Raw genomic sequence first — 16082 nt, 5'->3', positions numbered from 1 at the left:
AGAGGGAGATGGAGGAGTCAAGTATGGACAGTGGTGTAAAGTAGCTAAGTACATGTACTCAAGTATTGTACTTAAGTACAAATTTGAGGTATCTTTACTTTACTGGAGTATTTCCAATTTTCAATACTTTTACTTCTACTCCACTACATCTCATAGGCAAATATTGTACTTTTACTCCACAACAATTATTTGAAAACTTTAGATACTAGTTACTTTGTAGATTCTGATTATTATTACAAAACATACATTAACCAGTTTAGCCTTATGTATACTTCAGCTACCGGTTTTGAAAATACTTGATCTATGAGCTCACAACGCCTTGCTATTTTCAAAAGAGTTGTATACATATTGTGAAAATGGGACATTCTGCATAATTAGTACTTTTACTTTTGGTACTTTAAGTATATTTTGATGCCAATACTTTTGTACTTTTACTCAAGTACATTTTTAATACCGGACTTTTACTTCTATCCGAGTATTTCTAAATTGTGGTATTGATACTTTTACTTAAGTAAAGAATGTGAGTAGGCTACTTCTTCCACCACTGAGTATGGATAATGAAAGAAAGAAAGAAAGAAAGAAAGAAGAGCAGATAGACAGATAGATAGACAGATAGAGTTACTGACTTGGCAGTGGAGGGGGGTATCCTAGCAACCACAGACGCCAGAGTCGGAATTCCTTCAGTCGCTCTCTCGGCCAGAAGCAAATACATTTGTTGTTGAATCTAACTGACACAATGGATATATCATTGGATTTGGAATCCTATACAAAACCCATCTCTACCCTGTCTGTGTTCAGTCACATCCCACCACGACGAAAGGACACGAAAGAGATGTCTTATTTTAGCAATGAATCCAAGGTAACACTATAATTATAATATACTATAATATGTTGCATAAAGTAAGCTAACTGGGTAAATTAATTAATTAAGCAAGGAAGAATGTGTAATTGATCTTTAATTTGACGATGGTCTAGTCCGTAAACGTGTCACTGCAGTTACCAAACGTTGAACGTTATGCTTTGTTTAAGATAGTTTGGCCAGTCAAAATATTGTTGGACAAAAAAATACTTAAAACGGGTTTCAGCACCTTGGACAGCGGCTAGAGATCCATAATGAGTTGGATTCAGTGCACCCCACGCTGTAGTTACAGGCCAGGAAAACTCTGCAACACATTTTTCGTTCCAATCCCATTTCCCCTTGAAATTTAGAAATATGAAGTTATAGTTGCCAAGAAAATACATTTTTCGCACAACAACATGTGGGGGGGGGGGGGGGGGGGGGGGGGGGGGGAAATGGACCCTACATGTCTAACTCTGAGAGTGTACAAATGGAACCAAATGGACCCTTGCGGGTCCATTTGGTTCCATTTGTACACTCTCAGAGTTATGGTGGTCCTTGAAATAAAAAAAGTTGAAACCACTGACAGTGTGATCAAAACGGGTTCCTGGAAATGGTTCCAAATGTGATGGAACCGATTCCACTTCCTCAGTGTTGGATCCGGTTCCTCCAGTTCCGGATCCCAACCCAAGTGGCCAAGTAGCCTACCTGAATCTGACCTGCTGTGGTTGTCTAACATCTGTCTGTTTGAACCTTTAGGCCCCAGAGGTCTTCACCTATGATCGACTGTTCCATCGGCCTGAGGGTTATGATAACAAACTACACCGGGATGACAGAGAACACAGTAAAGGCAGAGGCCTCGACCTGTTTAAAGAGGTAATATGAATATCAACTCACCCAAAAAATAGACTATTGTATAACTCATATTTTAAAGTGAGGTCGTGTCAAGTCACCTTTATTTACTGTAACACATTGAAAAACAACAGGAGCTGACCCAAAGTGCGTTCAAAGTGCATTCCAATTGAGGCAGATGAAAAAACAACAATTCATAATTCATAAAAGCAAGACTTAAGTGTAAAACATAAATCACAATAAAAGTTGCCGATCTACAGGCTCACAACACGCTGTGAGCTTTTAGATCTGCCATTTGAGCAGAATGTTTGCCTGGCTATTTTCACAGAATGTGCACCCCTATTATGACATTCCCAAAATAGGGACACTACTAAAGGGTTCATGTGGTTAAGGCGAGTTTGGGGAACTGAGAGTTGTTGAGAGGTTAATACGTTGGCGTTTACATCAGTGCAGAGCACACATACAAGCCATCCAAGTTACTAAAGCTGCTCAGTAAGGGTCAGTTTTTAAACTCCCAGGGTTAAATGAACATTTAGCAGCCAGGCACCACATCGGGTCACTTCAATAAAAGAGGACATTTTAAAGTTGTAATCAATTAGAATTCCCCAAGATACATCTGTCAAGGGAGAGCTTTTGTGAGGTCCAATTATGTTGTATGGTCATTTGCATTTAAATTGGCACTGGCTACTGTAGCAGGTATGGTGGTGAGCGTGGGCCTTGTCTACGGGCCAGACCAGTGATAGTCGCCAACACTAATTTGGGTGTGCTGCTTTTAGCCTGGCAACCTACAAGTATGTCAGAGTAATTATACTGTACTTGTCTTGTCAAGGAAACTGGCTCAAAGTGACTTTCTAGGTCGCTGAGAGCACACACACACACACACACACACACACACACACACACACACACACACACACACACACACACACACACACACACACACACACACACACACACACACACACACACACACACACACACACACACACACACACACACACACACACAGACAGACAGACAGACAGACAGACAGACAGACAGAGAGCAATATGCATTCAAAATGTATACTGACCAAACCGACTGAGCACGTTGTAGGCAGCTTCTAAACTGCATGCATGCACAGCACACTCGCACAGACTGTTCCATCAGGTGAGCAATGGCTAGTGGTGTGAATTAGAACATTTCAAATAAAAGACAAAATGAACCTTTATTGATCCTTGTGGGGAAATTCAGGTGTTGGCCCTGTGCAGACTCAGTCATTGGCGCATATTTATTGATCTCAAGTCAATCCTTGATCTCCTCTTACTGTACCTAGTAACTAAACAAGTATTGTTTCCATCCAAACAACACCCCCATACCATTTGTACCCAAGGTTCGAACTCAACAAACAAGTCTTTATGTTCACCGCCCCTGCAGCTTGGAACCACTTGTAGACAGATCTGCAGCTAAAGGAGCTTATCTTGTTGTTCTATTGGACATTGCAATTGTGTTCGTTTTATGTTGTTTTCTACACTGTAATTTGTTGCTTTTAATTTTATTTTCTATATTCGTTTCAACACTGTATTGCTGCTATCTTGGCCAAGGATCCCTCGAAAAAGAGATCTTGTAATCACAAGTGGCTTTGTGGTGTGCCAGGTGGGGGGTGAGTCTGTGGCTGAATGTGCTCCTCATCCCCGCTAGCACATCATAGAGTGGATGGGAGGGATTCAGCTTTGTCCTCATCCTCCCCTGTCCAACCACCTCTAGATGGTCTAGTTTAACTCCAACTACAGAGCTAGCGTTCCTCAACAGCTTGATTAGTTTCTTGGCAACCGACCACGACAAAGAAGAGGACACTGGCTATACTACAGACTGGAACATCTGCAGCAGCATGTATGCTGCAGGTGCTGCATCCAGGACCAGTCTCTCGAAGGCATTTTTAATGTGCAACATCAGAGCATTTGGCCTGTAGTCATTGAGAGAGCTGGGGTGTCCCTCCTTGGGCACCAGGACAATGCAGGAGGCTTTCCATGGAGCACCTTCTTCAGCCTAAAGGAGAGGTTCTGGAACCAGAGCTTAAGCTTAAGGACCTTCCATCCTCCTGGGACTGATGAAAGGAGGAGAATGTAAATACATTTTGGGATGAATTTGGGACAAGAGTTAGAGAGAAAAGAAGAGCAGCAGTTGTGGACCTCCGATGACCAGTCTGAGTGGGTATTGTGCATGGTTGAGTGAGTGAGTGAGTGAGTGAGTGAGTGAGTGAGTGAGTGAGTGAGTGAGTGAGTGAGTGAGTGAGTGAGTGAGTGAGTGAGTGAGTGAGTGAGAGAGAGAGAGAGAGAGAGAGAGAGAGAGAGAGAGAGAGAGAGAGAGAGAGAGAGAGAGAGAGAGAGAGAGAGAGAGAGAGAGAGAGAGAGAGCATGTGTGGTGAGGCTGGCAAGCAGAGTAAGTTATTGCTGTGAAAGCAGCAGTATACTGTGTGTACAGTTTAGTCTATTTGTCAGTGAATAAATGCTCTTACTGTGCATGTAGAGATGTTTCTGTTGGAAAGAGCCCACAGAGCCCCATTACACAAAGTGAATTCAAAATAATAACTAGAAAAAGTGCTCCTCGGAGCACAAGTCTCCGCCAGCAGACTTGTGTTGGGAATAGTAACATGACACAAGTGTCCTATCCGTCTGTATAACTGTCCTATCCGTCCTGTCTGTATAAGTGTCCTATCCGTCCTGTCTGTATAAGTGTCCTATCCGTCCTGTCTGTATAAGTGTCCTATCCGTCCTGTCTATGTAAGTGTCCTATCCGTCCTGTCTGTGTAAGTGTCCTATCCAATTGTTACAGTATCCGCCATTTCTCAGCCATTTCGTGATTATTCCTGTCTTACCTCACTTTGAAAGAGGCACAGACTCTTTCAAAGTGACACATGTATTTATAGGCCGCTATACGTCACTTGCCAATCAGATCACACTATTTCACCGTGTCACGTGAGGCTTGACCAATGTTAGTCCCAGTTTCAGAAAGTGAAAACAAACTCTCCTGGCGGAGACAACAATAATTACAAACCAGTTTGCTCTTTGTTTTCCATGAATCTGACACCCCAGATCTCCATTCTCCATTTGCCTGTTCACCAAACGTTGCTCTGAACTCCATATGAGCAGTTAAGGATATGATTTGGATTGTGATATTAAAGAAGAGTTAAACTGAACATGATGCTGTAATATTGTCACACAGACAAAAGGGAGCAATTATTTCAATAGAGGAAACATTGCTATAGGCACAAATGTTCAAAGGTGGTGGTTTGAGAGTCCTTGCAAATCTTTTGCATCTAGTTTAAACCCCAAATATTCCCTAATAGGTGACTGAGCTAACGAGCTAATGAACTAACCACCTTAACCACATGAACCCTAGCGTCCCTAATCTGGGGGCGAACATTCAGCAAAAATAGCCGTTCTGTAAGGTCACAACTCATCGCGTTACAACACATTGTGAGGTTGTAGAGTGCCTATTTTTGTTAAAGAAATTTGGTGTAAAGGGAAAAAAGGAGGGGGCCTAGTATAGACTCCTGGGGGACTCCATTCAATGAAGTATAAAGGATTTCAGGGGCTAAGGTGGACCAGTTATTCTCATTTGGTGAGAATTTTAGCCACTCCTCCTAAACAGAAAGGATGTTTAGGATCACTTATTTTTCTGGACATTGCTCTAGTCTATTCATTCCTCAATGGATAAGCCTCCATGGAGATTGAAGTTCACCTAAAATGTTGTCATTTTCTCGTTTTAGCTTTTCCCCCATAGAGAACAGTACAAAGGCAGACTTCAAAGCCATGGTTATTATACCACAACTATTGACCAGTCAGATTGATATCTCTCTTTCTCTTTCTCTCTGTCTCTCTCACAGGAGATATCCAGAGCTATGCCAGTTCGATCCTCTTCAGAGTATGGCAGACGCACTCCTCCCGTTCTTTACCAACCAGGGCGGCAGTATGTCCGTGTCGCACGTATACAAGTGGAATTCTTTCGGAAAAACGGCATTTCACGAAACGTAGCAGAGGGATACGGATCAGTCGTTCCAGTTTGACACAAAAGTATCAAAAGTAGCAGATCCACAAGCTCGCAACACGTTTTGAGTTTGTAGATCTGCTACTTTTGCTATTTTTGAATTTGAACCCTGAAAAGTAACAGTTTTGGACATATGAGGTTTCCAACAGACAGAGATGATATATTATTACATAATCTTATCAGATGAAACAAAATTATGCTTATATGCGAAAGTTTGCAATTACCCGAAGCCTCAAAAGAAGGACATGGGAAATATGGAAGAAATATCATGTAAGACATTATGTTTCTGAATATCTGACAGACTTAGGTACAGGAGTTCTCCTATAATTGCCTCTTCTGAATTTATGATAATGGTACATTACTTTAAGTGGTTTCGGCAAGTGCAGCTGCTGAAAATGAGGCAATGAGATCTCACAGAAAAAGTATAGAAACAGATGTTAATAGTTAGTATAGGGTAGATGCATGAGGCTATGTTAAAATACAGTAGCCTATATACTGTAATTTAAAGCTATATAGAACTGAACATGATGCAGACCACATTTTTAGAAACACATTGTAGAGTGTTTGTTGGATACAATAATACAATAAAAACTGTCTGATAAAAACCTGTATTGTTTTGGCATCCTAAACCATATAGGATTACCTTAGGACCTAAAGTAAGTGTTTTCACTGCCAGCACATTCAATTTAGTCTATATTTTCAAGGACAAAGTACAATGTACAACATCAACACAAACAGACGAGGTAGAGATCCTCAGCTTATATACAAATATTTAATGAATAACAAAATGATGCCAGTGAAATCTACATGTTTACGATGCATACAAACAAAAAAAAATGTTTGCTGTTGAATCTTGTGCCTGAGTCCGCCTACACATTTGTGGACAGCTTTCAAAGCTATATTTACATTTCACAGATTCTTGCAAACTAGCCACCAAGCTGGCCATTTGTTGGCATCAGATGCTCTACACGAAAATAAACAATTGTCACGTAGAGTGAGTATTTGAACTAAAAATGCAACACTGTTGTTCTCAAATTGGACGCCAAATAAAAACAACATAAGGCAAAGCTCCACAGGCAGCTCTGCTTGACTGGATCTAAGGCTCTGAAGCACAGCACCACAGTCAGGGTTGAAGCTGCAATCCGGAACTTATGAATAAAACATAATTCTAAAGGTAGGTTAAGTGATATTTTTTTTCAGGTTAACGCACTATATTCAGATAGTAATCATTGCTACAGAGTACTAGAGTGTATATAAATCTAGAGTAGATTTTGTCTGCTGAATACCTTGTGTCATCACTTCCAGTTTCACTTGTTCAATCTGTATCCTTTGTGAGTTCTCTCTCCTGACTGGATAAAATTGGTATCCCAACCTGAAAATGTATTTTCTGTTTACTAAAGAGCTGTAACTTAAGAGACAGGGAGACTCCTGTTACTGAACAAACACTCTATAGCAAAGCCTACTATGACACTATAGAGCTATACAACTTACTTATTACTTATTTAAACCAAAAATATATATAATTTACCCTACCTTTAATCAATCTGTTTGATACAGTATGTTCATTATAACATCCGCAGTACATCTGCAGTGGCTGGAGGTGGTCTCCCTACCCTCCCATCGACAACTGTAGACCCTGGGGTCGGTCAACTAGTACTGCCTGAAGCTCAAAGCACAATACCTCCCCTGACCAAGCTTATTGCCAGATTGGTAGAAATGTGATCTCTTGTGCGGAAGACCCAGGTTCGAATCCCGGGGTAAGATACGGAAGTTATGGATTGCAGCTTTAAATGAGCTCCACATCACTCGTCCTGTACAAGTGGTCTACTGCCTTCTGACCGGAACACATCTTCCTTTAACCAGGCTCTCCCCTCTTGGCGCGCGGCAGGACTGCATTTGAGCTGGGATGAAAGCCAGATGCAGCACGGCACTGAATGGACTGCGACTGTGCACCCGTGGACCAACACCGATCTACCGTATAGTTTCCTAAGGAATGACAATGTTCTGGAAAGTTGCGTGTCTGTACAGTATGTCACGCTGGTGGTTTCGGGTAATGTTGGAGTTATGGCAGAGCCTTGGCAGATCACTTTATTTTCGCTGTGTGTGTTCGGTCAAGTCCACCGTTCACACATGCGTTTGTGTTCAAGGCATCACGGTCCCTTGTGACAGAGATCTGGTCATCTCGGTGTGAACAAAGTAGGTCTTTAGCTCTCCCTTACCCTTCACGTTGATGATGCCCCGACATGAACACATGTATCCCAGCGCTGTCAGGATGCGACTCGTCTCTTCTGTTACCTGCATGGAGAACACAAACTGACATTAGATAGGAATGTAGTCTTGTCTGGAAGAAAATAAATCTAATAACAGCATATGACAGAGTTAGACTGGGCCACTTCAAAGGTTAAATACTTATCTTATCCTATCTTATACTCCATTATACGCCGGTGTCGTATGTGAAAATATAAAACATTACCCCAGATATGGGTAAGCTCAAAACAAGATTCAATAGCAACAGCAGAATAATCTGTTTGGTAGAGAGTTTTCCTTGGTAAAGAGTTTTCATAGCCGCAGCCCACATATGCACGTTGCTTTCAAATGGGGCACCATTTAAAATGAAAATAAACATTCTTTCCAACTGTGTAAAAGTCATTCAATTCAATTCAATTCAATTCCATTCAAGTGTCAAATCGCAACAACATATCTCAAGACACTTGACGTGTAGAGCAGAGACCAGACATTGTCCCACCCTGAGCAAGCAACTTTTGCGACAGTGCATGGCAACCTTTAACTGGACGTTCAGTCAGATAACTCACGAATAGATTGAACCAATATAATAGAACGAATAAATTGAACCAATATTATAGAATGAGAATACAAGTGTGGATGTAATATTTTATCTTGCCGTTCAGGCTCCGCTACATTTTTCTCCCTGCTCATCACAATTAGACAACCATCACCATCATGCAAGGATATACATATACAATAACAACCCCCCATGGGGAACAGAACTGGTGGTGCTGGGGTGGCGGTGGGAGCAAACAGCCGCAAGACAACAAACCAGAACACACAAAGCGGAAGGAACAGAGATGTAGGTGAGCTTAAATAACCCCCACAATTGGTCAGCTGACTGCCACGTCAGTGTATGACGTATGGGTCTTGCATGACACTGTATACAGCCACATAGTAATGAGCATGTGTGTAACCTCTCGAGTGTATACTGCCTGAACTAACCTCGCAGGCTACGTATCATTAACGTCAGGCAGACCCAGGCTCTATGGGCGGCCATCTAATTGCCAACAAGCATTGTTACAACAGAGAAATAAGTTACCAAACACACATTTTCCAAGAACTTTGGGGGAATAAATACCGTACACGACAATTGCAGTGTGTCAATTATTCATTCATAATCATATTCAGTTTTTCATAAGCTCTGTGGATGTATAAATTTCATTCTATTATTTGTTTTCATGTGTTATATAGCAAGGCATGAAATCTCACCTGTATCTTCCCCAGAACCCCAGTGGTTTCCATCCTACTGGCTACATTCACGCTGTTCCCCCAGATGTCGTACTGAGGTTTCTGGGCCCCGATAACACCTGCGATCACCGGCCCATGGTTGATGCCTGACCCAGGGAAACCACAAACAACAACACTGACCGTGCCTCTCTACAAATGCACATAATTTGTCATACATTGATTTAAAACACACTCACCAACTCTGAGTCTGAAGTCATTGAAGGAATGTTTGTTGATGATGTCAAGTTTCCCAACCAGTGCAAAGGCAAATTCCACCATGGTGCCAATGTGCATGTACTGTCTGTCATGTTCCTGCAGAGAAGTAAAATAAGCCAGATTAACCGTAGACCTTTTTAACAGCAGCCATACTGGCTTCAAATAGTAGGGTAAACACAGTTGTTACTAATTATACTAGAATATAATAGAATAGAATATTCTCTGTAGTATGACGAATTTACAAAATAAAAAAATATGGAGGTAAAAGGTTTCTGCCCGACGATAGCAACGATATGCCTAAATTGGACCAAAAATGTAGTACAATCTTGGAAATGTAGTTCTTTGGCCCTATGAAACAGCCCTTGGTCTAACTTCATACCTGTGTGTACTCTGGTCCAGGTGTTGCATTGAGTCCAGTAGCAGCCATGTAGGTGCTGCCAATGGTCTTTATCTTCTCCACTCCACTGAACTTGGGCTTAGAAAGCAGCTGGAAAATACACATAAACAAACAGCAACAGTACAACAACACAAAACTAATGTCTGATATAAGGTAATCTCTTATTTTGAATATTCTCTATGTTTAAAAAATACACAAAAAGGTACTTTATTTTACCGTTCAACTTTAATAAGCTGTCTACTCCCCTTCCCTGTCTCTTGAGTCTAGACACTGTACTGTCTAATAAATCAAAAAAGGCCTTGAAAACAATATTTCCCCTCTTCATCCTTCATTTTTTCCATTTTTCATTTTCTGACAATTTCGTCATTATTCCAATTCCCCATGTAGTCCCTGTCACTGCTGATCCCCGGATCTCTCAAACCACCAACCACATTCCTTTAAAAATATATATTTTCTTTGTTGTTGTATATAATCACTGTCGGGTGGAAACGAAATTGTCCAAAACCGTTACTTTTTTTATCATTATTTTAGAAACATTTTTAAATAGTGAAAATAGCCAATCTACAAACTATTTTCGAACCTTTTGCATGACACTTATGTGTAGGGCCAGTGGTGGTTATGTACTCAACTGTTTTACTTACTAAAAGTATCAATACTGCAATGTAGAAATACAAATCCAGAATTGTAGGAAAAGTACAAAAGTATTGGCATCAAAATATACTTAAAGTACTAAAAGTAAAAGCCCCCATTATGCAAAATGACCCATTTCACAGGTTTCAAATGTATAAAAATATCCGATCAACAGCTCACAACGTGTCCCGATGCAACGCGGGCAGAACTTCACTCCTGCGACCACCCGGACGCCCCTGAATAAAATCTTTTTTTTTTTAGCAAAGAAGTCAGACGTGAGAGTATACCTCATCAAAGTCGGCAATGATCTCGTTCAGGAGGCGTAGACACTCCAGCCCCTCCTTGTTCACGTCAGACTCTGTGTAGAACTCTTTGAAGTCTGGGATGGAGGCGAACATCACACACACTGAGTCATATGACTGGTGATACAGATCCTGATGGACACATACAGAGAGTAAATAATTAGTACTCGCTACTGTAATTTAGTAGCTGCTTTTTCGTGTTCGCTTTTGAATATATTCTAATACTTGTCATTCTACTTTCAATTAAATTGGGGTAAAACACAAAGTGTATTGTTAAAAAGTTAAAGCTCTATATTCTGATAGAAATCATCGCTATGATATTGAACTTGAACTTGATTGAGTGCTTTCATCCAATCAGGAGAGAGAACCCATTGATCAGCTTCAATTTTATAATGTTCCAGTGCCAATTTCATCCGCCCCCCCCCCCCCCCCCCCCCCACATCACTTCCAATTTCCACTTGTTTATTCTGACCTCTGGACAAAATCCAAGAGCAGCCTACAGTTCTGCTGTTCATGATCACATTTTGAGTTCGCTTTGAGCCTCTCTTCTCTCATCTATCTTATGAAGAAAAGATGGCCATTACTTTGGACAGTGTCACTGGATTAGAGAGGGATTGGATGGTACAATGTAATCATGAAATGATTACGGTCAGGGGACACTCTGTCCTTTTACGGTGACCATACATCATCAACCCGTGGGCCGAGGTCCACTGGTGGGCCGTGAGGATACTGCAAGTGGGCCCCCAAATAATTGGGGAAAACACTATGATTTTATTAATAATATAACATTAATAGAAAAAAGAAATGTCATGGCATTTATTCTTTAAAACCTTGAGAAATTAGTTTTCATTGTGATTCCGATAGATAGGAACTTAAAGTATACTATGTTAGTTCCATTGATCCAAGCCGGAACACATTTGATAGATTTATCTGATCATTAACCCATTAAAATCAGGAAAGCATCGTGTCATTTTAGATGTTAGTGTTGGCTATTCAAAAATAGCAGATATACAAGCTCACAGCTGCTTGTACATCTGCAATTCTTTTACATTTTTGAAAAATCTTGAAAGTGTCTTCTAAATACTGATTTAGAAGGCCTGTGAAGAATCGGCCTCAGGTCTTAATGGGTTAAAATAAACATGAACTGAAAATGCACGCGGTCCATCACATACACACGTATGTATATATATACTATTTATATATATATTATATATACAGTACCGTATAGAAATATAAGCTCACCTCATTCTTCCAGTTGCGCCCCAGGAAGTGCTCTGCGACATGGGCAGGGAGAACGTTCTCCAGCAGAACGCGGTTGAGGTTCTCCATGGTTTCGATCTCCTCGCACTCCCTCTTGAACTTGTCCCTCCAGAGGAAGTCTAACCTACAGTAATATTCATTCTGTTACAGGAGGACACAGAGTAAAGAGACGGCTGTGTCATTCACACCCTCCATTCTGCTCTGGCCATGAACAGATTGCATGGGGAAAATAAAGACTTCAAGAGAAAGTTAGTAGGAGAGAGTCCACACACCTATATTATGCTCCAACACACTGTTACAATCTGTCAAATAATGTCAAGACCTCAGTCCGCAACTTAGGTGTGATGTTTGACTCTGATTTATCTTTTAATATGCAAGTAACCAAAGTTGTACAATCCTGTTTTTTTTTCAACTATGAAATATTTCTAAAATTAAGTTATTCATGCTTTTATCTCATCGCGCCTAGACTATTGCAATTCATTATATTCTGGGATCAGCAAAAAGGTTATCTCACGTCTTCAACTGGTGCAAAATTCTGCTGCTAGACTACTGACAAAGTCTAGGAGATATGACCATATTACACCGATCCTAGCTGCCCTTCACTGGCTGCCGATAAGTTTCAGAGTTGATTTTAAGATTTTACTGATGACTTTCAAAGCCCTGCAAGTCCTGGCTCCTAGCTATATCTCTGATATGTTGGAGCCGCACAGACCGGTGGGCAGCCTTAGATCCTCAGGTAGGGCCCTCTTGGAAGTTCCCTGGACTATCCTCGCCACCGTGGGCGATCAGGCTTTTGCGGCCCGGGCGCCCAGGCTCTGGAATGCCCTGCCTGTGGATCTAAGGCTAGCTAAGTCAGTGTCATCTTTTAAATCACTCTTGAAAACTCATTTGTATACCAAGGCCTTTTCCTAGATTTTAGTACTGTTATCCTCCACAGTCGTTGTCTCAATTGTGTTACTTTTAATATATGTATATATGTATGTACGTTTATGTTTTGGTTTGATTTTTGATTTTTTATTTATTATTTCAATTTATTAGCAATTTATTATTGTTGTTTATCCCTATGGATGGTTTTTATCTTGACACTGTAAAGCACTTTGTAAACACTGTTTTCGAAAAGCGCTTTATAAATAAAGTTTATTATTATTATTATTATACTTAGGCTTTATTAACCATATGAAACCTAGCATCCCTATTCTGGGGCAAACATTTGTCAAAAAACAACGCGTCGCAAGAGCTTGTAGAGCGACTATTTTCAGCGAAGAGATTTGGGGCTCTATCTTGCGTGCCGCCTTACGAACAAACATCCATTAGGTTCAAATGGATGAACCTTGTTGTGTTGTGTTCAAATCAAATCAAATCAAATCAACGTTTATTTATATAGCACATTTCACATGACAGAGTCAAACAAAGTGCTGTACAGGTAAAGAAACACACAACAAAGAGCAAACAATGCAAAATAAACAAACGTAGAATACAAGAATTAAGTGCAAATAAAAACAAATCAACCATTAGCACCAGTCGATGGGGAGGCAGGGATACATCAGATGCCACTATAGGCCAGGGAGAAAAAATGAGTCTTTAGTTGCGATTTAAAAGTAGCTAGCGACTGGGCCGCTTTGATATGCAGGGGCAGAATATTCCAGAGCCTGGGAGCAGCCACTGCGAAGGCCCGGTCGCCCCTGGTTTTTTTTGTGGGTGTTGCCGGCACCTCCAGCAGTAGCTGGTCAGCCGACCTCAAGGCTCTGGGTGGAGAATGATTGGAAATTAGATCGGCAAGGGACGGGGGTGCCAACCCATTTCGAATCTTAAAAACAAACATTAAAATCTTAAAATCTATTCTAAAACGGACAGGGAGCCAATGGAGCGAGGCTAAAACTGGAGTGATGTGGTCACGCTTCTTTGTCCCGGTGAGGAGACGGGCAGCAGCGTTTTGGACCAACTGCAGGCGCCTGTTGTCTAATAAAGGGTTTGTTGGAGCCTAATGTATACACTAGGGGTGGACTCTCTCTCTCTTTCTGCTTACTGAACCTCAGTCCAGCGCCTAAGAACATGGGATGTGTGTATGCCTACTTTTTACAATAAGTTCCTGCCCACCACAGCACAGACACCAGGGGTTTGAATAATTTGCGGTGCCTCTGGCATGGCCGGGCATCCCAACGAACACAATTGGCCGCATTAAAGAGATAGTTCACCCAAAAATGTACTTTTTTTCTATCGATTAGTCACCCCATGGAGACAAAAGTAAGTAAGTACTAAAATGTTTGACAATATGTGTAAAATAGGGCTAAAGTTAATGTATGTTATATAATATAATAATTTATATCTGCAGTAACTAGTAACTAAAGTTTTCAAATAATTGTTGTTGAGTAAAAGTACAATATTTGCCTCTGAGATGTAGTGGAGTAGAAAAGGAGTATTGAAAATTGGAAATACTCCAGTAAAGTAAAAATACCAAAAAATGGTACTTAAGTACAGTACTTCAGTACATTTACTTAGTTACTTTCCACCACTGTCGATAAGTGTTATGTGCTACTGTTGTAAATCCTCACTCTCAGGTGAAAAGTGGCCTTGACGTGTGTCGGAGGGATTATTGCACAGACAATGTTTTGCTTGTTTCATCCATGTAATAATATGAACAAAGCAAAAAGCCTTGGACGATTAAAAACACCCACAACTATGTTTCAACGAGCCGTTACACAAAGCTAGTCACTATATTGTCCTTGAAAACAATTTCCATTCCTCACGGACATAAGACCGTTTTCTCCGAGATGGGCTGCTTATATATTTCTAATCTTTCCGGGCAAATGGAAGCTTTATGAGATCTGTGGATAAACCAAACAATCTCAATCTAAAGAGCATGTTTGATATTCATAGAAAATTAATGTCCCAATAAAACGACAGTGAAACAAGGCGAGGGTCTCTCGTTTCTCAAGGAATTGGTATGTGGACGGGACTGTTTTGCATAAGAGATAGCCACTGCCTGTTCATTGGTTATTCATGCTTGGGGACTTTAACCATGCCTAAATATGTTGAGAGAATCATCTATCTGGGGAGCGCACTGTGTGTGTGTGTGAGAGAGAGAGAGAGAGAGAGAGAGAGAGAGAGAGAGAGAGAGAGAGAGAGAGAGAGAGAGAGAGAGAGAGAGAGAGAGAGAGAGAGAGAGAGAGAGAGAGCACAATGTGTGTGTATGCATGTCAGATATGGGGGTCTGTGAATGACCCATTATACCCCTGTGTGTTCGAGAGCTCCATGCTCCAGGCATGGTGTATGTGGGTACATACATCACAGTGTCTCGCATCTCTTGCCAGATACAGTATATATCATGATGTGTGCGATTAGCAGTCTAGTTGATGCATGGGTTTGCCTTACTGATTTCACCCTTGAGAGTATACAGTAAAGCACATATTACATCGATGCTGCATCAGTCGCTCCAGTGAGACGCAATGCGAACAGTTGGTGCTCTAGCTTGGGGATGATTCGAGAACAAGATACAGTACAAACCACCTACCAGGTCACTTAGGATAAGCAGTACTGTAGGTGCTATATGTGGACATTTGCTTCTCTTCAGAACACAGGGGGAGAAGCTATATTAACAAGGCCAGGCAAGGGAGAATTCCCAACACAGCTTAGAAACCGACTAAGAAGGATTCTAACCCCTTAAGCTCTGTTATACAATTTACTTTTTATAAACTACTATACTCCGAAAATAGCCAGTCTACAAGCTCACAACGCGACTTTCTTCATTTTGGAAATGTTTTGCCCATAACGACATACCCAAAATAGGGACACCAGTTAGAAGAAGAAGGTCAATGTGCCCGGCCGTACCATCCTGCATCTGTGTGTGAGCGATGCATTACTGCGGCCGGTGTTCCCCCTGACCCGCTTTTTCAGATGTTGTGATGTTGATCCATTAGCAGCAAAAAAAGCAGGTCAAAAGCATGCTCTGGTTTGCATGTGTATCCTGAACAGAGGTCTGGCACGTCTCGTCAAAACACAAAAGGGTGTAAACTTTCAGACTTTTCTGAAATGGCATAAAATT

General features: G+C 41.1%; 2 protein-coding genes across 4 annotated transcripts in view; one reads left to right on the top strand and one right to left on the bottom strand.

Annotated features, from left to right (window-relative positions):
* Positions 1-736: 736 nt before the first annotated feature.
* On the top strand, positions 737-5738 carry cfap90 (cilia and flagella associated protein 90; the record flags this gene model as incomplete). The annotated part of the gene is made up of 3 exons (XM_084080418.1): positions 737-859; positions 1598-1714; positions 5559-5738. The coding sequence occupies 3 exons, from the start codon at positions 737-739 to the stop codon at positions 5736-5738; spliced, it is 420 nt and encodes a 139-aa protein (XP_083936544.1).
* Positions 5739-6472: 734 nt separating this feature from the next.
* The window catches only part of adcy2b (adenylate cyclase 2b (brain)), a 60693-nt gene continuing 51083 nt past the window's right edge, over positions 6473-16082 (bottom strand). For 2 of the 3 annotated variants that reach the window (XM_084080049.1, XM_084080048.1), the window contains exons 20-25: positions 12023-12181; positions 10766-10912; positions 9831-9938; positions 9433-9547; positions 9218-9342; positions 6473-8014 (exon numbers count right to left, since the gene is read on the bottom strand). In XM_084080049.1, the coding sequence (XP_083936175.1) occupies positions 7862-8014; positions 9218-9342; positions 9433-9547; positions 9831-9938; positions 10766-10912; positions 12023-12181 (807 nt within the window). In that variant the 3' untranslated portion in view covers positions 6473-7861. Of the gene's footprint in view, positions 8015-9217; positions 9343-9432; positions 9548-9830; positions 9939-10765; positions 10913-12022; positions 12182-16082 lie in introns of those variants that run through there. The other variant, XM_084080050.1, reaches the window with a different exon arrangement.

The sequence above is a fragment of the Gymnoscopelus microlampas genome (assembly GCF_963454915.1).
Source record: "Gymnoscopelus microlampas genome assembly, chromosome: 15".
Lineage (NCBI taxonomy): Eukaryota > Metazoa > Chordata > Actinopteri > Myctophiformes > Myctophidae > Gymnoscopelus > Gymnoscopelus microlampas.
The sequence above is the reverse complement of the archived record's forward strand: the minus strand, read 5'-3'. Positions and strand labels throughout refer to the sequence as shown.